This window comes from Mirounga angustirostris, unplaced genomic scaffold (genome assembly GCF_029215605.1).
Source record: "Mirounga angustirostris isolate CCGP_5_RB_7025 unplaced genomic scaffold, mMirAng1.0.hap1 SCAF_9, whole genome shotgun sequence".
Lineage (NCBI taxonomy): Eukaryota > Metazoa > Chordata > Mammalia > Carnivora > Phocidae > Mirounga > Mirounga angustirostris.
Window position 1 is genome coordinate 119,277,039 of NW_026991717.1, and position 26,063 is coordinate 119,303,101.

At 45.8% G+C, this 26,063-nt stretch overlaps 1 protein-coding gene across 1 annotated transcript in view; it reads left to right on the top strand.

Annotated features, from left to right (window-relative positions):
* Positions 1 to 26,063, top strand: part of LRRC74A (leucine rich repeat containing 74A) — a 44,309-nt gene that overhangs the window by 2,401 nt on the left and 15,845 nt on the right. The window contains exons 2-8 of the mRNA XM_064571756.1: positions 9,934 to 10,821; positions 12,533 to 12,661; positions 15,526 to 15,698; positions 18,180 to 18,287; positions 19,279 to 19,375; positions 24,122 to 24,171; positions 24,545 to 24,626. Coding sequence (XP_064427826.1) covers positions 10,755 to 10,821; positions 12,533 to 12,661; positions 15,526 to 15,698; positions 18,180 to 18,287; positions 19,279 to 19,375; positions 24,122 to 24,171; positions 24,545 to 24,626 — 706 coding nt within the window. The 5' untranslated portion in view covers positions 9,934 to 10,754. The remainder of the gene's footprint in view (positions 1 to 9,933; positions 10,822 to 12,532; positions 12,662 to 15,525; positions 15,699 to 18,179; positions 18,288 to 19,278; positions 19,376 to 24,121; positions 24,172 to 24,544; positions 24,627 to 26,063) is intronic.

Consider the following 26,063-nt stretch of genomic DNA (forward strand, 5'->3'; position numbering starts at 1 on the left):
CCATTTATTTTTTTTTTAATTTAAGCCTAAACCAGCTCTGGCTACTGCTAATGTAGGGTCATCTTCTACAATCCCTGGCAGAAATAGAGCCTTCCAAACTGTAATGCTAAACTAGCCCTCCCTGCAGATTCCAAGGAGACTTGTCCTGGAGAAGAGCAGCCTCGGGCTTCCCCAGTCAAAGGAAAAGTGTAAGTACAGTCTGCACCATCTGCAGCCTCACTGTGTCAGAAATATTCCAAGAAGAGGGACTGGATGAGACCCTCAATTTATCCCAACTGTGATGACAGTGGAGGTGATGATAAACCACTGAGTGGTTGCAAGGATGCAGACCCTGTCTAGTGGGGCCAGTGGAAGGTTTTGCAATACTTTGAGGGATACAAAGTGTTCTTTTACAGGGGACTTTCCTGTACACAAGAAATGTAAGCCGTTGCGGGTTTAAAATCTACTTCTGCCACCAGGGATGTATGGAAGTTCAAGATGGTTGCCTTTATTAATTTGCTGGTAGAACATGTGCATCATACAGGCTGGTATAATCCTTCCTTTCAGGATTGCAGAAGCTGCTGACCAAGACCTAGAGCAAAGCTGCTTAGGAGAAATGCAATGTGAACAGCATATGTAATTTAAAAATTTTTAGTAGCGTCATATAAAAAGGAAAAAAAAAAGCAGGTGAAATTCATTTTAATAATATGTTTTGTTTTGTTTTGTTTTTTAAAGATTTTATTTATTTATTTGAGACAGAGAGAATGAGAGAGAGAGAGCACATGAGAGGGGGGAGGGTCAGAGGGAGAAGCAGGCACCCTGCTGAGCAGGGAGCCCAATGCGGGACTCGATCCAGGGACTCCAGGATCATGACCTGAGCCGAAGGCAGTCGCTTAACCAACTGAGCCACCCAGGCGCCCAATAATATGTTTTATTTAAACACATCTGTCCAAAAAATTGGCATTTCAACTCATCAGTACTTTAAAATGAGATATTTTGTGTTCCTTTTTGTGTGTGTGTGTACTAAATCTTTGAAATCCAGTGTGTGTTTTACGTGGACAGCACATCTCAATTTAGATTAGCCACAATTCAAGTGCTCAATAGCTACAGGGGCTAGTAGCTATCGGATTGGACCTGTGCAGGTCTAGAGGGCTCAAACAGCCTCTCAGATAGGATAGGCTGAAATGAATTGCTTACCTTCAACTCTTATGATAACCTGAGACCCGTATACTCCTCCTAACCTGGCCTCTGTAATCCTAGTGTTTCCTCTGGGATCTTGGTATTTATGGCTCGATATTCCCAGAATGTGCCAGATTGGTCTGAGTTGATGCATTCATTTATTCACTGATTCCTGCATTCATGTATTCATCAAATGTTTATCAAGCGCTCATCAATGTTTACCCCAACCTCACCCTGAGTTTTCTTGACCTCAGATCCCCTCCTTCTCTTTCATTGCAGACTCTAGCCCTGACTCAGTTTTTCCTACCTCAAGTCTTCCCACGCCCAATGTTAATGAGCCATCCCAAATCCTAGAAGCTCACTGTCACCACCTCCTCAGTGGCTTCATTCCCACTATAATTCAGATACCCTTGGAGTATCATGGCTAAGTAGTGCTCCACCTCTGAAATCATAAGTTCAGACACCCACCCCAGTGAATCACATCATGGCTTTCTGCCTCTCCCACTCTCAATTCTGCTTCAGCTGTTAACTCCATCAAACCCTAGCATTCTCTCTTCTGTCCTCACGCTTCCCCTCAGTCACCATTTCTTTTTCTATCCAATATGGAATCCCCGTGAACCATCTTTTTTCACTCTTCCCAATATCAACTCTCCTGCCCACTGTTCTTAAATGACACCTGTTGAGGTCAGTAAAACCATTCTCCTTCCTGGCTCTGACATCTGGTCTGCTGAGCACTGGTAAAGTTACCAACCCCTTGGACTGGAGCTATTAGTGTGCTGGTCTCCAACCTCACACTTCAGCCCTCAACCCACTGCAGCAATCCTGTGTTCTTAATTAGCTTTCTCTTCCATTTCCATGATGACCATTCTTTCCTAACTTGTTGTCCTATGATCCCCCTTGTTCTCTGGAGATCATCTCCCTGCCAACTTTAGAGAAAAAATAGAACCACCAAGGTGAAAACTCTCTACTCCTTGTTGCCACACCAATACACTGGCCAGCATCCAAAACCAACTTTCTTCCTTCCCTCCCAACACGGTGGCTGACCACTCCACTATGCTTGGGATTCCTTCTTCCTGCCTCCTCAGAGATTATGCTTCTTCTGCTCACCCCTCTCCTTTTCTTTCCTGACTCCTTCCCATAAACATTTAAACATGCTTCACATCTCTCCTATATGAAACTCTCCCCCAGCCCAAGGCCCCCTCCAGCCATCTGTCCATCTCCCCACCTCTCCTTCACAGTCAAGCTTCTTGAGTTGTCTGCTCCTGATATCCATACTTCCTTACCTTTCATTCATCTTCATTCCACTGAAATGTACCTTCTACCCTTATCACTCCACTGAAACTCCCACCAAAGTTCCTAGTGCCTTCCTTGTTGCCCAATTTAATGGGCACGCTCCAGGCTTTATTATTTCTTAAATGTTCTATAACTTTCATAACTCCCCCCTTCTTGTAAGATTCTCTTCCCTTGGTTTCTGTGACATTCTTGTTTTCCTTCTGATTCTGTGGACATTTGTCCTAGTGTCTTTCATTTCTGTTCCTCTGAACACCCCCCTTTCAATGATGGTGTCCCTAGGATTTCATCCTTTGTCTCTTTCCTCTTCTTACTTTAAAGTCCCTCCTTGAGAAAATTTCACCCCTCCAATGGCTTTAGATACCATCCACATACTGACAACTCACACATCTATATTTTTATTCCTTTTCCTGGGCTATAGACTCATAAATCCTTTCACTTGTGGACCTATTCAATGGATGTCCCAGAGGCAAAGACTCAACACACCCAAAGTTGCATTCAGCACCTTCCGCCCCCATCCTCCCAAAAATGACAGCCCCTCTGTCCCCTCGGCTCCTCTGTCCTCTTCTTTTTGAATGGCACAATCACTTACCAAGTTATCCTGGCCTCTGGCTTTTTCTTCTCCCTTTTACTTTCATATCTGATCTGTCCCAAGTCCAAGGGGTTTGGCCTTCTTTATGTTTATTCAGTGAGTCCACGTCACTCCTGCAGCCACTTCTAACTGGTGTTGATCCTCTTCCTGTCCTCAATCTGCTTTCCCCACTGCAGCCAGAGCAGCATTTCTACTCTGCAAATCATGGCCGGTCACACTGCAGCTTCAAACCTCTCTGCAAACCCCCACTACCCTCAAAATGCAGGCCAAACTCCTTAGCATAGCCCTGCAGGCCCTCTGTTGTTGGCCTCCGCCCACATCCTTCAGCTCTTTCCTTCCATCACCACTGCCCGCAGTGAGAATCCCACTCCCGCAAGCTGCAGGGACTTTGTGCATGCTTCCTTCCCAGCCTCAACTCCCTCTCCTCCTCCCCTGGGTCTGCCCCCCCTCTGCCATCACTGGTTACTGCCTAATGGACCTTCAAGTCTCAACTTCGACATTTCTTCCTCAAGGAAGCTTTTCCGAATCCCTAGCACCTACCCACACACAAACGCACCACCGCCCCCAGTCTGGACCAGAAGCTTTCTCCTATTTGCTTCTCTCACACCCTTGCTTCCTCTGGGCCCAGCACTGTCACTGTCTCTTTACTCATCAGTACCCCTCAGTAAACTGTATACTTCATGAGGTTCGCCACTCTGTTCCCGTCGCCTAAGTCAGCACAAGGGCATCCAACACAGACAATGAACAAATGAATGAATGAATAAAAAGTCCTTCTTTCTGAAGAGCTTCAGTTTCATGAGGAAACTGAGCGCAATAAAACTCAAACTTGCAAAAGTGGACACATAATGAGGAATTTCTTGCTTTATAATTCTGCAAGTGCCTTTCTTTCAAAGACCCCCCCATATCTGAAATCCCACTTGATTTACAACTATCATTTATTTTAAAAAGCTCTTGCAAAAAAATGGGATATTATTACATCTAATAATAATGGCATCTGTTTCTTTCTTTGGTTGCACTTCCTCATCTTGCCTCCTAATGTGGTTTCTGCCAAGTTTCTTGGATTCTCTTCTCTCCATTCTTTCCTTGGAGAACTAGAATCTTCACCATCTTATGCTAATGGCAGTCAAATTCAATGGCAAACTTTTCCCTAAAGGACCAGAGAGGAAATAGTTTTGGCTTTGCAGGCTATGGGTCTCGGTAGCAACAAGTGCTGCATGAAAGCAGCCACAGAAATACCTAAATGAGTGATAATGACTGTATTTTAAGAAACCTTTACTTACAAAGCAAGCAATGGGCCAGATTTGGTCCTCAGACTATAGTTTGCCAGCTCCTGAAATCTATCACCTGAACCCAGACCCTTCTGAGCCATGAATGGAGAACCACCTTGTCATGTTAAACCAACAGCAAGGGGGCAGTGTAGAGAGGCAGTATGGGCTCTGCAACCAGACTGACTTCATTTATGTCCCAGCTCTGCCACTTTCTAGCTGGCAGACTTTGACTCATTTCAAGTCAAAACCATGCCTCCCCTCTTCCCCTGGGACTGTCTCTTTTGTCGCTGCTCTGTGGATTAACTAGAGAGTCAGTTTACCTCCTACCCCCTATGTGCCTTATGCCTACCTCCCAGCACCACAGGAGCTCGTCTTTCTAATTAGTAGTTTAAAAGTACAACATTTTGATTAGGTGGGACATCACACAATGGTTATATGGTTTCTGAAACGCTAGCCCCACAAATAACCCCAAAGGATACATATGGCCAACAGACTTTTGACAGTGGTAAAAAGGCAATTAAATGGAGAAAGAACAGTATTTTCAATGAATGGTGCTGGAGCATTTGAACATCCACAAGCAGAATGAAGCTCAACCCATACCTCAACAAAGGTACCTGTTATACCTTATACAACGATTAACTCAAAATGAATCCTAGAGAAAGCTCTGGAAACAGATTGTGGTGATGGTTATACAACACTGTTAATGTACCTAATGCCACTGAATTGTACACTTTAAAAGGGTTAAAATAATAAATTTTATGTTGGCATATTTTACCACAATAGAAAAAAATTTAATGGATCATAGACCTGAATGTAAAAGCTAAAACTATAAAACTTCTAGGATAAAACATAGGAGAAAATCTACATGACCTTGGGTTAGGCAGAAAGTTTAGATATGACACCAAAAACATGATCCATAAAAGAAAAAAATGGTAATTTTGATCAATTTTGAAAATTTTTCAATTATGAATTTTTAGGGGCACCTGGGTGGCTCAGATGGTTAAGCATCTGCCTTAAGCTCAGGTCATGGTCTCTGGGTCCTGGGATCGAGCCCCACATCCAGCTCCCTACCCAGCAGGAAGCTTGCTTCTCCCTCTCCTGCTCACCCTGCTTGTGCACTCTCTCTCTCTGTCAAATAAATAAATAAATAATAAGATCTTAAAAAAAAAAAAAAGAATAAGAAGCTAAACCATAGACTGGGAGAAAATATTTGCAAACCACATTTCTGACAAAGGACTTCTGCCCAGAATATATCAAGAACTCTCAAAGTAAGAAAGTAAACCACCCAGCTTAAAATAGGCAAAAAATCTGAACAATAAGAATGATATATGAATGGCCAAAAAGCATATGAAAGGATGTTCAACATCACTGGTCATTAGGGAAATGCAGATTAAAACCACCAGGAGAGGGCGACTGGGTGGCTCAGTTGGTTAAGCAACTGCCTTCGGCTCAGGTCATGATCCTGGAGTCCCGGGATCAAGTCCCACATGGGGCTCCCTGCTCAGCGGGGAGTCTGCTTCTCCCTCTGACCCTCCCCCCCTCTCATGCACTCTCTCTCAAATAAATAAATAAATAAATAAATAAATCTTTAAAAAAAAAAAAAAACCACCAGGAGATACCACTACACAATTAGCATGGCAAAACAAAAACAGAACTGGCAATATCAAGGGTTGGCAAGAATGTGGAACTGATGCTACCATATATTTCTAGGGGGAATTCAAATTAGTGCAGCTCTTTGCACTTTGGGTAACAACATGGCGGTTTCTCACAAGGTGAAACATACACCTGCCACATACATGAGCGATCCCACTCCTAGTATTTACTCAAGAGAATCTCTGTTCACACAAAAACCTGTATGTGATTGTTTATAGCTGCTTTATTCAAAATCACCAAGAAAGGGAACATATGAAGATTTAGCAGGTAAATGGATAATGTGTACATGCTACAATGGAATATTATTCTGAAATACAAAGGAACAAACTACTGCTTCATGCAATAACATAGATAAATCTTAAATGCATTTTACTAAGTGAAAGAAGCCAGACCCCTCCAAAAAACTACATATTGTATGATTTCATTAATATGACTCTGGAGAACGTGAACCTATAAGGATGGAAATGGAACAGTGATTGCCAGGGGTTGGGCTGGGAAGGGGTTAATCATAAAGGGGCAGCATGAGAGAAATTTTCAGGTGATAGAACTGTTTTGAGTGGAACCATGGTAGTAAATACATGACTCTCTGCATTTGTCAAAACCTACAGAACTGTGCTGTACAAAGTGAATGTTGCTGTATATAAATTAAATAAAATCAACCAGGATATGGGGTGGGGGAGGTGAAATACAGGCTGTGACCAGTGAACCCATGTTACAAATGAATCAAATAGGGCTCCTGGGTGGCTCATTCGTTAAGCGTCTGCTTTCGGCTCAGGTCATGATCCCAGGGTCCTGGGATCGAGTCCCGCATCAGACTTCTTGCTCAGTGGGGAGCCTGCTTCTCCCTCTCCCACTCCCCCTGCTTGTGTTCCCTTTCTTGCTGTCTCTCTCTCTGTCAAATAAATAAATAAAATCTTAAACAAAAAAAAATACAAATGAATCAAATAATCACATTGAAGGGGCTAGGAAGAAAAAGGGTGGACCTAGATAATTTGGGGGGGAATATTTTAACCGGATACATAAGGATAAACACACACACACACACACACACACAAACTATATAATAACACTGTATTCTAGTTGGTAAATTTGTTTCCCCTGTTATGGTTTAGCAATTCTGAAACTATGTGTATCCTAGAGATGAGCAAATAAGTAAATATATTGTAGAAAATGAGAGCCAGGTTTTTTGAGGAGAAAGAAATGACAAATATGAAAAGGGAGAAGACATGAATGTCTCCTGTGGTGCTGGATTGGAATCAGAGGTATTGGTGTGTTCATGGCTTTTGTTTAATATATATACAGATAGATGGGTATGGAAATAAATACAGATGTCTGTTATGTGTGAGTTAGTGTATGTACCTACCTACCTACATACATACATAATACATATATACATACAGATGTGTATTTCCTAGCTCTGTCCACTGGGAAGGACTAGAAGCAGTGCCAACCCAACAGTGATGAGCATGCCAGCACCCAGACCTAGGGTTTCACTCTCCTTGGAAAAGTGCTCGATGCCTGTGGTGCCAGAAAGGAAGGAGGGGATCAAACAAATAAAAATAAAAGGTGGGGTGCATGTCAAAAGGGCACAGGAGCCAACCTGAATGAGCTCCCACAGCCAAAGCTGGAACTTGAACAGCAAAATAATGATAGTGCTGTATCCATGATCAACACTATCCATGATAAGCATCCATGATCCCTGTTAACATAAACAACTGAATAAACAAATAAATAGAGGAGAGGGACCACTCTCTCCCACAAGAGAATTCCAATTAACAAACATAGAAGGATTGTGGGAAACAGAAAATCACCATTAAAACATGACGGTAGTAAAGGTTGAGTCAAGACCTCAGTAAGATCAATGGATGCTAAAATTTTGGGGCAAAATAAAGTATTGGGCTAAAAGTTTAAGCAGAAACAGTAACTGTTTTAGCCCAAAGTATTGGGCTAAAAGTTAAACAGAAAACAGTAACTTTACAGTAGATAAACCTGGCAGATACCACCTTGACCAAGACATCAACATAATACATATTGACATCATGTGTCCCTGATAAGCACTGAAAAGGGCACATCAGCTCTGGCACCTTTCCCAGTAATCATGACAAAACATCGGACACACCCACATTGAGGGACATTCCACAAAATATCTGACCAGTGCTCTTTAAAATTGTCAAGGTCATAAAAGACGAACACTGGAGAAAGCTCATATTTTGGGAGAGACTGAGAGAGACATGGTAACACAATGTGGATCCTGGATTGGATCCCAGAACAAAGAGTGGGCATTAGTGAAAGAATGGGTAAAATACAAATACGATCTGTAGTGGAGTGAATAGCATTGTACCAATGTTAATTTCTTACTTTTTGACAATTTTGCTATGCAAGATGTAAATACAAGGGGAAGCTGAGTGAAGAGTGTATGGGAACTCTATTATTTTTGTAACTCTACTACAGTCTAAAATATTTCAAAATTAAAATTTTAATTTAAAAAAGGATACCCCTGGGGCATTTGGATGGCTCAGTTGGTTAAGCGTCTGCCTTCAACTCAGGTCATGATCCCAGGGTCCTGAGATGAAGCCCTTCACCCCAGCTGCTCCCTCCTCCTCTGCCCCTCCCCCCACTCGTGCTCTCTCTCTCTCAAATAAATAAAATTTTTATTTTTTTATTTTTTTAAAGATTTTATTTATTTATTTAACAGAGAGACAGTGAGAGAGGGAACACAAGCAGGGGGAGTGGGAGAGGGAGAAGGAGGCTTCCTGCCGAGCAGGGAGCCTGATGCAGAGCCTGATGCTGGGCTCGATCCCAGGACTCTGAGATCATGACCTGAGCCGAAGGCAGACACTTAACAACTGAGCCACCCAGGCGCCCCTAAATAAAATCTTTAAAAAATAAAAAGGATACCCCTCAGTAATAAACTTTTAAAATAACATATAAAAAGAAGTTGCAAATACATTTTATGATGTTAAAAAGATATAACATTTTAAAATTATGGTTCTTGAACATTTTTATTTCTCCAGAATAGATTCTTTCCCCCAAATAAATAAATAATTGCTCTCCATCATCATAAAGAGAAGTTCTGATTAAATCATGCTCCTGTTCAAAAATCTTCAGTGGCTTCCTATTGACTTTTCATTGCATTGAATCTATTCCTAAAATTACTCTGGTCCCTGTTGCCTCCCTTTTCCCTACTATTCCCTGCACCCTATATTCCCCCAAACCCACCTGGGGCTCTGTAGCCTTCCTTTATTCTACATTCCTGGAAATGCCTTTTGTCAGGACGATACTTGTCCAGAGCCCACGAACGCTCCTCAGCATGAAGAAACCTCACCTTCCCTTGGACTCCCAGAGAATCTCCCTCATGACCCTTATCAATTTCCAGTAACTGCCTGGTGCCTCTGCCCAGTGGCTATTTAGGGTGCTCTCCTCCAAATTTTCTAATTCTCCCTTTGTGCCTGAGACCACATGGTGCTGTCCAGAGCACCTAGAGTTTAGACCAGGACCAACATACTCTCCAGTCCCCTTTTTTTCTCCTTTAAGGACACTTTCTTATCCTCTGCACCAGCATGGAGTATATCAGATGCCCAAAGGATCTCCAGGACTCATGCTTACCAAATCATCCTAGGGGACAAGCACAGCCCCGGTCTGCTTGGTGTTTCCTTCAAGGAACCACAGGAGATTGGACCAGTAGAATGGTGTTGCCATGCTGATTTAGGGTGACCCAAATTCATTTTATGAATGGGAGCTCTGCCAAAAATATTTGCCCACAACCCTCACACCCTAGAGGGTGTATCTTGTATGATACATGCCCTGAAAGGTCCATGCCATACTCATGTCTGCATCCCCTCCCCACAGTGGTTGACTATCTCAGTGCCTTATACATAATAGATGCTCCATAAATATTTTACAGAACAAATGCCTGAAGGAATGAGTGACATCTCAGATTTCTAACTATGGTTTCCTTCCACAAATTCCTAGATCGTCATCATTCTTCTGAGTGGCAAAGAGGGATTTCCACGTCCCGAAGCCCTCCAGTCACTGACCTGACCGTTGATGTGCTGCAGGTTTATCAAGAAGGAACAAACACGCCTCCCGATTCTCTTGAAAGTAAACTGCAAGTGAACTTCAACTCCAAGACATGTGAAAACAGCCCAGCGTGTGAATGATGGTTGAGTGGTTTCAGGTTAGGCAGCCCGGTAATTTGGATTGAACATGCTTTGGCTGCAACAAACTGTAGTGATAGAACATATGTTTGTCGGGCTTTGCTTTTGATCTTCTGCTCCAAGGTTGAGGATGCCTTCCCAAGGGGGAAAGAAAAAAGGAAAGAGAACTGGGTAGAAGAAAATGGACCTCACCCATCACTGAAATATTTTGTACCTGAAGCACAACCACCTTGAGAGAAGAACATGGTGGCCGCTCTTCACAGTCACCTGACTAATGGGCTTGGGTTTGCTCCTGCCTCAGAGGGAAATACAACACCACCAAGAGGACCCCCCACAGCACCTGCACACTCACAGCCAAGCCTGGGCTCGGCCCCCACGGACATATGAGAAAAGAGGACCTGCCAGAGCCACCAAGAGGGGGGGAGGCTGGCTGTTGCCAGGTCCACCCACGTGGATCACAATGACTGCATGAGGTCATGGAATGTTGAAGAGGTGAAATGATAGTGGGTCCTAAGTCACAAAGTCGCAGGCGGGTGGGCATCCTTTTGACAGGGCTCCCAGGAATCGAGCTGTACCACTTTCCCTGATGATCCGGGGAAGGAGCTACTTCTCCCAGACAGAGTTGGAGTCCAATCCATGCCTATCCTCTTCCCGCCAAAGCCCCCTCTCCCCAGGGCTTTCTGGGATGAAAGAATAACTCCAGGTCCCCCGCCCCGGGATTTATCTGTGTGAGGGCAGGGTGCACAAACTTTGAGACAGAAGGGAATGGACAGGTGTGCTTCTTAGGGGAGCAGCAGAAAGGTGGCAAGAAGCTGGCAGCAGCCCCCGAGAGAGCCCTGACACCATGGACAATGATGAGCCTCTTAAGCCTGAGACAAAAGGTGAACAGGCATCCCATCTCTCACCTCTGGGGCCCTTCTGGGCTGCCTCAGTATAATGCCCTGAAACCCCTTCCCCTCCTCACGTGGGACCCTCTAGAACTGGGACAGTGTGTCACAGTGACTTGGCTTCAGGGCTTCCCAAACAGGGAGTGAGAGAGTTGGATGCGAGATGCGATGCTGTGCTGGAACTGGCTTGGACTAGCTCTGGCTGACTTTAATTTTCATTTTGTGGGTGGCCTATGTCATGTTGGTAGTTTGAAATCAGCCATGTTGGGAATATTTACGCCACCTGAATTGGCTAACACTCCAAATCAGGATTTTTTTTTTTTCCTAGAGAGACAGTTAAACATTTAACAGCATTCTATGGAATTCTGAAATTGTAGGACTAATGAGGATATTAAGGCTCAGAAAGTCATCACTTTTTGATGGCTGAGTTCAATGGCTAAGCCACTGTATGTCTTCTAACTGCTGGGGTACTGCTCCTTCCACCTCTTATCACGCAGACCTTGTCTTATCCTCTTGGAAATAAACACTGGAGCTTGGGTTTATGGATAAGGACTAAGAAAACACAGACCTGCGTGGACTCATTAGGAACCCCACTATCTTAGAACCTGGGTGGTTAAAACTTGGGACCACCGCCACAAATGCTCAGCCCACCCAAAGAGTAGATTGGCCAAGTTCTGATGGGCTACCCGGTGGTTGAGCATGGCTTCCCCAAACATTGCATCCCACAGAGGTGGGATGACTAGCTCTGGACCCTTGTGTGAGGTTTTCAGGAACCCATGCTGGTTCCAGATCAGTGGTCCAATGGCAGAAAACCCATGTCCAGCGAGTATAGGGACTGGTGGGAGAGAAGCGTAGGGCGTGGATATTTAATCATAGCAATTAATTTCAACCCCAGCAAGATTTTGCAAGCCCTTCCTTCTTCATGGTCCCAAAATGTTGGATTGGAAAGGAGAGAAGCTAGGTCAAATTCTTAGGAATCAAGTTATCCTTCTTTCTCCTTGGCACTGTTCCTGTTCCACTTCATTTCACATTTGACCCAAGTCGCCTGCCCTGCCCTGCCCTGCCCTGGGCCATCCGCAGCATGGCTTATGCCCGCCAGTGAGGAAGCCTAGGCATCGGCACACATCCTCTCCCTGAAAGAGTGAAGCAGACCCTGAACCCCACCCAAGCCAATGAGCAGGAAAAGAGTGAGCCAAAAGAGCAGGAAAAAGCCAGTCTCTGAGATAAGCTCAAAGCAGGGAACAGGGCAGGAGCAGGGAGTCTCCAGAGGACACAGGGGGCGTTTAGCACAAGACCCTACACACGATCAGGAGGCGGCACTGTCCTGGAGGGAGGGCTTGTAGAATGGAGTCCCCCTGGGGAACTGAACACACACTGCAGTTCCTCGGCACCCCGAGCCCCATGAGGCTGGGGCGTCCCAGGCTGTGGCTGGGACCGCCTTGCAGAGCCAGGGCGTATAGGTCGGGCTCCATGTGAAGGGCCAGCAGGTTTCATTTCCAGCATCAAGGAGATGAGTTTTTCTTCCAGATGAACCCGAAACCGAACCAGCGCCACAGAACAGTGATGAAACCCTCTACTGTGAGGCCGAGGCCTCCGGGGCTGTGGAAAAAGAGAAGGCAGCCTGGGAGAGCTCAGAAACCGACCTGGAGATCGAAGGTGAGGCTGGGCCCTTAGTGGGCGGGGTGGTGGTGCACCTCCTTCCTCAGAAGCTGGACAGCTCCACTCCCCTGGGGCGGCCGTGGCTCTGGCCCCTGGGCCGTCCGTCCTGCAGGAGAGTGGCTGCAGCCTGGGGCGGCTTTATGCCACGTCCTCCTCAAGGCTGGCCCGGTGGTGGCAGCTGCCCCAGCCCTGTGCTCGTGGCCTACCTGGTGAGCAGAGTGGTCACATCAGCTTGTTGAAGCTAAACCAACACATGAACGGGGATTTCTGGTTTTCTCAACATTTCCACATGTCATCTTTGCAAGTGTCCCGGGAGGTAGTCATCATCACCCGCCTTTTAGAGAGGAGGAAGCTGAGGCTTACGGGGATTGTGAGTTGCCCAAGGCCACGGAGAGCTGCCAATGTTCGCCGATCCCCTGTTCACCCCACCCTGCCGATCTGCTCTGTACTGTGGGGGCCCCCGGAGTGTCTGTGGCCCATCTTGCATCCTGGTGACTTCCCTCTCTACTCACATTCGAGTTCTTGGTTCTCCTACTTGAGAGTTCGCCCTGGACAAAGCAAGTGTGCCCTGGGAGGTGGGAGGGCGGGGGAGGAGGGGCTGGCTGAGCTGCAGCAAAGACTCTGTTACTGCAAACAAGGCTTCACCCTCTTCTCCCTCTCTGTTTCCCCGAGGAGGGAGGTGCCCAGAACCCCTGTGAAGTAAGGTGAGCACAAGGCTCGCCCCGCCTGATGGGCCAGCCTAGGTCAGTCAGTGCATAAACCTCCCCACCTGTGGTCAACACACAACCTCGCCTCCACGCATGCCTCCTTCCTGCCCGCCCACCCCGCATCTTGTTGCTCTTTTTCTGACTTCTTTTCCACGCCAAGACTGCTAATGTACTAATGTTTTCAGCACGGAGTTTTACCTGGTTGGAGGGGGTAGCAGATGGAAACTGGATGTTTTCTCCCAGATTCCTGCTTCCATCCCATTCCTCCCCCACCCCCCAACTCCCCACAAAAGATAACACTGTTGCAAGCTGCCTCTAAAATATAACCAGAGTGGGGCGCCTGGGTCGCAGTCAGTTAAGCGTCTGCCAGGATCCTGGGATGGAGCCCCGCATCGGGCTCCCTGCTCAGCGGGGAGCCTGCTTCTCCCTCTGCCTCTGCCACTCCCCTAGCTCGTGCCCTCTCTCTCTCTCTCCCAAATAAATAAATAAATAAACAAACAAATAAATAAATAAAATCCTTTTTAAAAACAAACTAAAATACCACCATAGTGACTACAGCTAGAAAGGGTCCGCAGAACAAAACAGAGCAGAATTAGTGCCAAGGATAAAGGTGGGGGTTACTGACCCTGCCTTGGCGAACAAGACTCTCTAATGGCACCTATGCCATGCTGGGACAGAAACCCAGGGCCCAGCTGCTCCAGCTTCTCGGGCCCCAGCCGCTGGTACTGAGGTGCTGGGAGTGGGGCAGAGACGGCTTCCCGGGCAGGCCTGAGACCTGAGCCCAGGTGCAATAGCAAGCTGCAATGAAGCTACAGAGGAGGCAGAGAAGACAGGACAAGCTGCTCCCCTGCCACATGCTGTCCGTCCTATGCGGCGGTGGTTCTCACTCGGAGATGATTTTGCACCCCAGGGGACATTGGGCAACCTGGGCTGGCGTGGGGTGGAGGATGCTGCTGGCATCTCACTGGCAGAGGCCAGGAATCCTGCTAAATATCCTTCACGGCACAAGACAGCTCCTCGCAACCGAGAATTATCCAACTCAAAATGCCAGTAATGCCAGGATTGAGAGACTCTGCTCTACCACCATCCTAAGGAGAAGGCCAATTAGTAGCTGTGCCTGCAAAGTCAACTTCCTTGTAAAGTTGTCCTTTCACCGACAAAGCTCTCACTGTCTGCCTCAGAAATGTCCGGGCTGGGTTGGCCAAAGGCCCTGGCATCCGAACGAAAAACAGATGCAGGCTTTAGACCTCAGCTGGCCATGGGAAGCCATGGAAGGGACTCACTTAATGAGGAGACAGCTGTGAGGCCATAGGGAACCCAGGGACGCCCACTGCCCGTTGACCACGAGCCAGGCAGGTCTAAAGCCCGAGGAACAAACGCCCCAAGAGGTCGGAATGGAGAGATTAAAGTCCCCTATTCTGTTAGCTAGTTTTAGCGCTGATCAGCTGTGTGTGATTTGGGGCTAGATTTGTCATTGGTAAAGGAGGCATGACCGTCCTTTTTGTGAGGAAAATGACACGAAAGTCTTTGAAAGAGGAAAGCCCACTCAAATACAAGTTTCTTTGTTTCATGCTGATTTGGGGGGGGGGTCTCCATCTTGCATTGATTGGCCACCTTGAGAAGCCCACTCAGTCCTACTTGGGTACTTTAAAGTTGGAACCTCTCTAAATCTTTAGTAAAGCTTCCCTGTGGCTCTCATTTTAACAGTGGCCATGAAACTAAAACTAAATGGAGGCTCCCCTCAACTATCACAAATGAGTTTCTTGTCTGTTTGGCCTTTCGGAGCTGCCCCATGGTGGGCAAGAGAGCAGGGCCTTTATGCATCCTTGATAATTAATCCTGGATGTGGGCAACCCAGGCAGGTGGGCGTGGGCACACTGCTCCTTCTCCTAGGAAAGCTTGGGGCCTAAAACCAGGGGCCTTGTCTCTTACCCAAAGGGAGACGTCCATCTGGGGCTTTCTGAAATTTGGGTCTCCCTCTCCCACCTCCGGCTGCCTTCCTGATTGGAGTCGCCCTCCAGTGCACACACCCACAGGGACATCCTCAGGCAGAGGGGACCCCAGGCAGAAGCGCACCTGGCCTGGGGTTAGAGGGGAAATAAGGCAAAGGGAGAAGAGAAACCCCACTTCATCCATTTGCATCTTTTTGTGTAGATACGGAGAAATTTTTCACCACTGGACAAAGGGAGCTATACCTGGAGGCCTGCAAACTGATGGGCGTAGTGCCTGTCTCCTACTTTCTTCGGAATATGGAGGAGTCCTACGTGAACCTCAACCACCATGGGCTGGGCCCCAACGGTACCAAGGCTGTTGCTACAGCCCTGGTGGTGAGCATGCCAATGGGAGCACGTGAAGACAGAGGTGGGGGTTGATGGAGTGGTGGGCCTGAGACTCAGAGCCTCCATGGGACCCTAAATTTCAAGCTTTGTGCCCACCCTGCCCTAGGCTCTGCTTGACTACCAGTTGATTTACCTAACAGGCAGGGATGCCCCATTAGCCCCTGGGAAGGGGGCTGCTAGGGACCTTGGCCTTGGAAGCCTATGCTCTTTCTGATTCAGGAAGCAAAGGCAACAGCCCTGGGTAAGTGGCTGCGCTGGGCACTAATGTAAGTGCATAATACAAAACGTCAGCCTGGGTCTCAATTCCAAAGCCCACCTTCGCTATAAATAGGTTCACTACTGAGCTATTCCATTCAATGTTTGCCTTTTGCAATGTTATAATTCTTACAAGATCACACTGTAGAGTAGGTCATGTTTTCCCATAGGAATAATTCTCTCTCTCTCTCTCTCTCTCTCTCTCTCTCTCTCTCTCGGCTTGGCATGAGCAACCAAGGACTTGACCTTGAATTCATCATGGCTTTATATAATTATAATTGATTGTATACAAACCAACTTCCATCCCAGAAAAACAGAACATGTGACAACTGTAGGTCAGCACAACACTGTTCATTTAGGATGGTAAAGGGAAAGTTTGATTTTTAAAAAAAAGTACTCACTTATTTTGGGAAATCGCACAGCATTTGCATTTAGCACATGCCCATTAAGAGGCTACATGAAATGTGAGATTGTGCTGCTTTCTGGCGGGGAGGGAAGAGGGGAAGAGCAGAGAAGGAACAAAGCCATCTTGAAATTTATTGAGTGTTGAAAGACTGATTAATGAGGTGTTAGGAATGCACCATTACCTCATGAGTTTCATGAAAAAAACAACAACTGGATAATAATGCAATTCTCTCAGGACTTGGGCCACGTGTCTCTTAGTAACAACAGTTTCTGTTTGGGGGGAGTTTTCTCTTCTCTGATTCTCTGTGTCACCAATTTGACAATTAATCACTGTGACATGTCAGCAGACTGAACTGTTATTTATCTTTTGTACTGTTCAACTTTGCACATGTTGTGTTTCCCTGGCTTAGCTTAAAAGCACCCTGATAGTTGTGGTCATTTTTCATGCGTCTCATCCCTCCCTCACCTGCCCGCCTCTGCGCCCTTGCACTTGGTGGGGTGCTCGGGTCTTCTCTGCTCATTCTTGTTTCCCCAGCAGTGGGCACAAAGGGTAACCAGTGGCTACTGGCCTGTGTGAGATGAATGTGGATAGGCCTGGGGGGAGGGGTTGCCCACTGCCCCCCACACCGTGCTGGTCACCAGGGTGACTCCGGAACTGGCCATCCGACCCCCCGATCCTGGACGTTGTTAAATGACACCTGGCCACCTGAGCCAGGACCGTGGCCGTTGAGCACGATGGACTTTTGCCCGCCCCAGAGAGCTGAGACCAGAAGGCCCCGAGCGGACCATTTCGCATCGCAGTAGCTGAGCTTACATTTGCCCTTTGCCTGGAGCTAGAGCTCCTTACCGCTGGCTACCTCTCTCGCTGCTTGGCACACTTTGAAAATGCTCAAGTCCAGCCATGTATCTGTTCTTTCCGTACCGGGACCCCCAAGGTGTGGAAGGGTTGAATAGCAAACAGTGCTGCTTAGAGCAGACCCCTGGCCGTCTTGCTGCAAGTCACTTCCTCTGACCTTGCTGCTTGTGGGCATGCCAACTAGCTTGGATGTAGATATTTAAGACTGAAGCCCGGGTCCTTCCAAGCAGCCTTGGGGCCATGTCCTGACTAAAGAAACTTACCAGATAAGCCAGAGCCTAAACTAGAAGCAAGACCTCTGGAGAAAGCCAGCGCCAGTAGATGTTTTATGTTTAAATACGCTGATTAAATGCAGCAAGTTCTCCTTAATCTTAGAGTAGGTCACAGCTTCTCTCCTCCAGGCTAAATAGCTACGGTCTGTTTAGATCATCCCTGTTCCTCGCAGTTTTCAGGGACTTCATCATTTTATTTATTTTTTATTTTTTTAAAGATTTTATTTATTTGACAGAGAGAGACACAGCGAGAGAGGGAACACAAGCAGGGGGAGTGGGAGAGGGAGACGCAGGCTTCCCGCTGAGCAGGGATCCCGATGTGGGGCTCAATCCCAGGACCCTGGGATCATGACCTGAGCTGAAGGCACACAGCCAATGACTGAGCCAACCAGGTGCCCTGACTTCATTGTTTTAATGTCCTCATTCTAAATTCCCCTGCAGAGCCCCCTTTGGTGGAGGTGCCCAGAATAAGCATATTGTCCCAGCACACCTCAGCAGGATGGCTTGTCCCTGGGCTTTCTCCTGCTCCTCTCCATTCTCCAGAAGTGCCAGCCTGCATCCCCGTACCCTCCAAAAAGGCTGGGATGTTAAGGAAGAGGACAGGCTCTGGGCAAGGGTGGGGAACTGGCCGGATCACAGACTCCCTCTGTCTTTCTCCCCCTCCCCTGGTGGCGGCCGAAGTCCAACACAAGTGTCGTCACGCTGGAGCTGGCAGACAACTGTCTCATGGAGGAGGGCCTCCTGAGCCTGGTGGAGATGCTTCAGGAGAATTACTACCTGCAGGAGATGGTACTGTGCCCTGCTCTGCCGGCTCCCTCCCCCGCACCAAGACTCTCAGAACCCACCTGGGACGGGCCAGAGGGCCCCACCCCGGCCCCGGCCAGCCTCCAGCCTTCTGCGAGTGGCCTGGAGGCTCTTCTCCTCCAGAGGTGACTTCTCAGAGGAGGGCCGTGCGGGTCGGAGGCTGGCCAGGGGGCTGTGTTCCCTGTGGCCCAAGGAAACCCTGAGAAACCAATTCTGTCTGGACCTTATAAGCCCTTCCACAGAATCGCTTTAAAGTGAACTTAGAGAAAATAAAGGCATGACATGCTTTCATCAGACACAATGTGTCTGGAGACAGATGACGGTGAGGGTTGCATAAGTATGTGAATATACTTCAGACCCCTGAATGGTACCCTTAGGAAGAGTTACGGCAGTAAATGTTGTGTTATGTCTAGTTTACCATAATTTAAAAATGGGGGGAAAAAAGAGAAGAGAAACAATTAAGATAATAAGGGCTGGTTTATATAAAGGTCCCTCCTGCTAACCCAAAAGGACTATGTCCATTTGTATCCTTACGTGTTCCTGGCAGAGTCCATGCTTCACGAATCAATGAATGGAATTTACAACAATGAGTTACTCTAAATGAATCTTTCAGTTGCTTTATGCCAAACTCTCCAAATAAAGCTGCCTTAGGTTTAAAAAAATAATAATAAGAGTACAGTGTGCTTATCTAAAGTACTAGGGCTAAACCAGAGAAGTGGGGAGTCACCAAAACCAACTTCAGAGAAAACGGAGACCAGTGAGAGGGCCTCACAGCTGGGCGTTAGGAAAGCTGAATTCCCATTGTCCTCTGCTCCTTTGCTCTTCCCAATGCTTCCTACCCTTTCACCCCTGCCCCTCTCCCCTCCCAGCCCTACTCCCTGGTGCCAGCCTCCTGTAAGCCCCACCCCGACACCGTTTGTTAATGAGGGCCCTTGGCTGGGATTTTCACACACATAAGCGTGTTCTTGCCTTTTAGAATATTTCCGACAATGATCTTGGCTTGAAGGGGGCCAGAATAATCTCAGAATTCCTTCAGAGAAATACCTCTTCACTCTGGAACCTCCAGCTTTCAGGTGAGCCCATGGAAGAGGCAGGAGAGGACAAGGGGCTGAAAAGGAGGGAAGGGGAAGAGCAGAGAGAATCCAAGCTCTAACTGAGCCAGACCAGGCACCCTCTGCGATCCAAGATCAGAACACTGCATCCGCACCCTGCTAAGCCCTCTGGCCATCCTTTCCCCCTCCCCATGGCCACACTGGCTTCCTGGCTGTCCTGGACAAGAGACTTCTGGCCCACTTGGCAGCACGCCTGCCTCTGCTTGAAAGTCTCTCCCCCAGATATCTGCATGGTTCCCTCTGTTGCTTTATTCATGCCTCTGCTCAAATGTCATCTCCTGAGGGGGGACTTCCCGGACCTCCCCTCCATCACCATCACTATCTTTTTTCTTAACAGCATTTATTGCTACCTGACACCCAGTTGTACACTCAGTTTTTAATTAAATACAAATTAATTTAATTTGTATTTAATTAATTATCTGTCTCTCTCACAGAAAAAAAAAGTCACTTGAGAACTCTAGCACCCACAGACTTGTCCTCACTCAGGTTTGTGGTTTGAGTTTATATTATCTTCAGGGTCCTGGAACCCCTAAGAAATTAACCTAAGTGGTCCTATGCTGGTAATGCCCTGGGGCATGCAACAGGAACAAATAGAACACCTCATTGGAGGAACAGTCCCTGACCCAGGCTCCAGGCTGCTTGAGATTCCCACAGATAAAGCTCCACTAAAGATGAGCTCACAGTCCAAAATTGCAAAACAAGGAAACAAAACACCATGAGAGCTGTCAGATTCTAACAAGTGGCCCCATCAAGAACTTGAGAAAATAGAATTATTAGAAATAGGGGTACCTGGGTGGCAGCCAGTTAAGCGTCTGCCTTTGGCTAGGGTCAAGGTCCTGGGGTCCTGGTATCGAGCCCCACATCAGGCTTCCTGCTTCTCCCTCTCCCTCTGCCCCTCCCCCCCACTCATATGCACACACTCTCTCTCTCTCTCTCAAATAAATAAATAAATCTTCAAAAAGAAGAAGTAGAAGATCATGCCACGGGTGCTTAGCTGGGTCAGTCAATAGAGCATGCAACTCTTGATCTCATGGTTGCAAGTTAGAGCCCCACATTGGGGGTAGAGATTACTTACCAAAAAAAAGTCTAAAAAAAAAAAAAAAAGAGAGGACTATACCAGCTTACAATTCCACCAATGGAATATCTATCTGTTTCCTCTGGTTATTAGCAAGTTTTTTGTGAATCAGAATAGTTAAGTGTGTGGCTGTTGAAGTCACAGTATGTGGGTGCAAATCCCGGCTTTGACACAAGGCGAGTTATCTAGCCCTTCTGTGACTCATTTTTCTCATTTATAAACTAGGAAGAATCATATTACCTACTTCAGACAGTGACTGTTGAGATGAAGTGAATTAAAATCTGTAACACCTAGAACAATACCTAGGACCTAAGTATTCAATAAGTGTTCATCACTATTACTATTTTTATTATATTCCCACATTACTACTGAAATAAAACATCTTTTCCAGATGCTTATTTCCTTTTTTATTTCCTCCTCTATGAAATGTCAATTGTTCTATGGGATTGTTTGTATTATTGAGTGTTAGAAACTCTTTATATATTATACATATTCACACTTGAATGTTGGAATGTTACATATGGCTTTGCTTATGGTGTTTTCTTATACATAAGTTTGTATTATTTACCATTGTCAAGTTCATCATTCTTTTTTATGGATTTGATTTTTGTAGTCCTGCTCAAAAAACTGTTTTCTACTTCAGATTATAAAAAGTTTTCCTTAATTTTCTTCAAATATTTTTGTGATTTTGTTTTTTCATCCCTAATCTTCAATATATCTGGAGTTTATTGTTGTTCATGGCATGAGGTAGAGAAAGAATCAAACACTGTATTTACAAAATGAATAGCCAGGTGCCCAGCATCATTAACTGAATAAACTATTCTTTTTTTTTTTTTTAAAGATTTTATTTATTTATTTGACAGAGAGAGACACAGCGAGAGAGGGAACACAAGCAGGGGGAGTGGGAGAGGGAGAAGCAGGCTTCCCGTGGAGCTGGGAGCCCGATGCAGGGCTCAATCCCAGGGCCCTGGGATCATGACCTGAGCTGAAGGCAGACGCTTAACGTCTGAGCCACCCAGGCGCCCCCTGAATAAACTACTCTTTACTGACTAACTTGAAATGTCACCTTTATTGTATATTAAACTTCCATATAAATACAAGTTTCTTTCTAGATTTTCTTTTCCATTTTATTAATCTCTGTGTCTATGTCTATGTCAACACCACACTGTTTTAATATTTGTTTAGAATATTAAAATTATATGCCATGTGTTATAATTTAATGATTAGTTGTAATTAATGAAATATATCAAGTATATAATATGTGATATATTAGCTATATAATTATATGACACAATATGTTTTATATTTGAGTGGACAAAATCTGACCTTCTTTTTCAAAGTAATCTTGGCTATTCTTGTGCAATTTCTCCTCTAACTGAATTTTAGAATCATCCTGTCAAGTTCCATCCAAAAAACCCCCAAAACTGTTGGAATTTTGCTTGGAGTTATATTTAATGTTCTAGATTAATTTAGGAAAGAATTGAAATATTCAAAATATTTAATATCTTCATATAAGAAGACAGTAGCAGGTTACAATTCTACCAGGGGAAAATCTGTTTCCCTATACTGTCTCCATTTTGGCTCTCAGCAAGTTATCTGTAAATCAGAATAATTAAATGTGTGGATGTTGAAGTCAATGCTTGGGTCCAAATCCCAAGCACTAGGTTTTTCTCTATTTCTTCAAGTCTTTTTTTTATCTTCTTCAATAAAGTATTATGCTTTTATTCCATTAGAAGTCTTGTCCATTTCATATTAGGTCCAGGTGTTTTATCATTTTATTCCTGCATGAACAGAATGTTTTTTCTATCATATATTCTAAGTGGTCATTACTGATATGTCTGAGAGCTATTAATTTCTGTACATTGACCCTATGTTCAGTCACTTTATTTATTTATTCATTCATTCATTTACTTAGAGAGTGCAAGTGGGGGGTGGGGAGGGGCAGAGAGAGAGGGAGGGAGAATCTCAAGCAGGCTCCACACTCAGCGCAGAGCCCAACATGGGGCTCAGTACCCCAAGATCGTGACCTGAGCCGAAATCAAGAGTCAGATGCTAAACTGACTAAGCCAGCCAGGCACACCCGCCCCAGTCACTTTACTGAGTTATCTTACTAGTTCTAACATCTTGTCAGTTAATTTTCTTGGATTATTTAGGTAGGTGATCTTTCTGCAGATAATGGGAGTTTTGTCTCTTCTTTCCAATATTTATAGCTACCAGTGATTTTTCTAGTTGCATTGGCTAAGACCTCTAATATAACATTAGCATAATATAGAAAGCTCTGTAAAAATACAAATTACCCAGTCCCATCCTAGGCTGCTGAATCAGAATCTTTAAAGGAGGGATCTAGGAATCTGTATTTTATCAAACTTACAGCCAACTCTACTATTTGTAACCACTGATGTAAACACAATTTGAGTAGCTAGAGACCTAATTTTATACCTTGCCTAGCTTATTATCTCATTTTATTGCACTGGTACAGATGCAACCAAGAAGCATTTGTGTCTCAGTGGATTCGTTCATTCATTCAGTAAACATTTATGGAGCACTGTTAGATGCCAAGCACTATTTAGGTGCTAAAGATACAATTATTAAGGGTTTAAAGGAGAAATTTGGGGATAAGTCTCTATATCATCTCTTTTCCAGAAATCTTTTTTTAAAAAGATTTATTTATTTTAGAGAGAGAGAGCACGAGAATGGAGGAACAGGGGGAAGAGGGAGCAAATCCTCAAGCAGACTCCCCGCTGAGCACAGAGCCTGACACGGAGCTTGATGCAGGGCTCGATCCCAGAACCCCAAGTTCATGACCAGAGCCAAAATCAAGAGTCAGACGCTAAACTGATTGAGCCACCCAAGCACCCCAATTTTCCAGAAATCTTTTAAACTGTCCAGCAGGGCTGGGATAAGAGTAAGATAAGGAAGGCACACACCTCAGTCCCAGAATTTAAGGGGCACAAAAAAACTCAGTAACCAAGTAAGTAATATTGTGTTGCAATGATTGTAAAAGTCAAAAATAATGTAAAAAAAAAAAAAAAAAAAGTCTGTGGTGAACAAAATATCAACACTTCAAATATAAAACAGGATCCAAAAGGGACAGATTGTGGTGAGGTGAGTGAGGCCTAGCCACACAAGTGTAGGGGCTGATCCTGCATTTAAAATTTTTAAATTTTGTTCAACATAGAAGTGTTGCATTAATTTTGATTTTTGCAAATATTGTATTAAGATACTGCTCATTGTGCTTACTGAGCTGAGATTTTGCACACAAAAGGCATGCCTCACTTGTTCCCCTCTGGTCCTGGCCTTGCTGCTATTGTCTTATTTTTTATCATGTGACAGATTTTAGGCACTAAGCTAGGGGATGGCACCACCAGGGGGCGCAGAGGGGACCGCACGCAGGCTCCTGGACCTCCCTGCCCTATCATGGCAGAGAGAGCAGGGAATGTTAAAGCGAAAGGCAAATAGTTGCCCTCTTTTCTCCTGTTTTCTTCCATGTCCGTATATTTGTTTTAAGTACTTGCCACCTTTCCTATGGCTGATTGTTCCAAAGGGAAGAGCCTGGCAGGGCCAGGACGCAGGAGAGGAAGGGAGCCCTAGTCTGGACAACATTGCAAACACCTCCCCACCCTTCACTGCAGGAAATAACTTCAGGGATGAAGCCGCAGAATTGTTGTGCCAAGCCCTGTCGGTAAGAAGTGAGGGGCAGGGGCCACTGAGAGCCCTGTGGGGGATGGCCCTGGGTGATGTGGGGGGCCTGGCGGGTGGCTCCAGGCAGAGAGAGGCAAGGTCCCCCGAATGTCTAGGGAGCTGGTGAGGGTCTGGACTCTGCCGAGCCTGACAACAGCCACAGCAGTAGCAGGGCCCTTTGGATGGGACGAGACCCTCCCAGGATCATCAACAGTTACACAAAAATGCACAGGAGAATGTCTTCTGTCTAAAAACTCACATCCACCCGATTTTTGGTGCATGGGAGCCCTCCATCACATGGCCCTGAGATGAAAGAGGTATTCGCAGCCATAGAGAAGCCAAAACTCACCTCTCTCTACACTTTCTTTCTCCAGGCCAATTACCAAATCAAGACGCTGGATCTCAGCCACAACCAGTTCTCTGATAAGGGAGGAGAGCACGTGGGCCAGATGCTGGGTGAGTCCCCCCGCGGAGGGAAGGGGCCAGCAAAGGAGAGGCACTTGGCAGACGGTTGCCTGTCAGGGCTGTATCTCCTGATTTTTATTGTTACTGACTGTTCAGATCATAAAGGGATGGAAGCCATGCCCCAAACACATCTTAAGTGGAACCAACACCTGGATGTGGGAAGTAAAACTTTACAAAGATTAGAAAAACAGATGAAGAAATAACTTGCTGACCTCAGGGAGGCTAAGGATGAGTAAATATGCACAGCAGGCGTAAACTGTAACAAAAACCATTCATCTGTTTGACAACAGTAAGTTTAAAACTTGCCTATGATAAAAGATGTTATGGGACAATGTTAAAAGACAAGCAACAGATAGAGAGTACATATTTACAGCATCTTTATCATATACGAGATTTGTGTTCAGAATGTTGATAAAAGAGCCTATAGATCCATTGGACAATGATAAATACTCCCAATAAAACAATGGCCAAGGCATATGGATAGCGCAAAAAGAAAGCCAAATGCCTAAACTCTCTAGCAATTAGAGAAATGCAAAATAAAACAATGAAAAGCTCCCCCTTGTCATCTACCAAAGCTACAGAAATTTCAAGTGAGAGAATATCCAGTGCATTGAACCCAAGGGAGAAATAAGAATCCTCTGAAGCTGCCAGGTGAAGGCACTTTGGAGAGCAATGCGACAGTATTTAGTAAAATTGAAAATGTATATATTCTATGATAGAGCAATTCACCTGTGCATGTCTCAGAGAAGCTCTCACACGTACACAGAGAAAGTCTGAGGAGGCTCACTGTAGATTTGTTATAAGAGAAAAAAAAGAGGGGCGCCTGGGTGGCTCAGTCATTAAGCGTCTGCCTTCGGCTCAGGTCATGATCCCAGGGTCCTGGGATCGAGCCCCACATTGGGCTCCCTGCTCAGTGGGGAGTCTGCTTCTCCCTCTCCCACTCCCCCTGCTTGTGTTCCCTCTCTCGCTGTGTCTCTCTCTGTCAAATAAATAAATAAAATCATTAAAAAAAAGAGAGAGAGAAAAGAAAGAACCCTAAACATTCATTCCTGGGGAAATGAGTAGAAAAGGGGATCACTATTAGTGGGGGAGACGCTGCTTTAGGTGGGGTGGTGAGAAAAAGCCCCACAGGGAAGGTGGCTTCTTGTTGAAACCTGAATATCAAAGAAGAATCAGCCATGCCAGGTTCTGGAAGCACAGCATTCCAAGCTGAAGGAGCAGAGCCTGGCATGTCTGAGGAGGGGGACAGCTTGGCTGCAGCAGAGCAGGCAAGGGAGTGGGGAGGGGAGCAGGCAGGGGAGGGGAATGGAAGGAGGAGGTCACTGAGGTGGCCTGCAGCCACTCAGGTGGGGCTTGGTGGGCCATGACATGCATAAAGTCTGAATTTCATTCCCCACCCGATGAGAGGTCAGCGCAGGGTGTTAAATG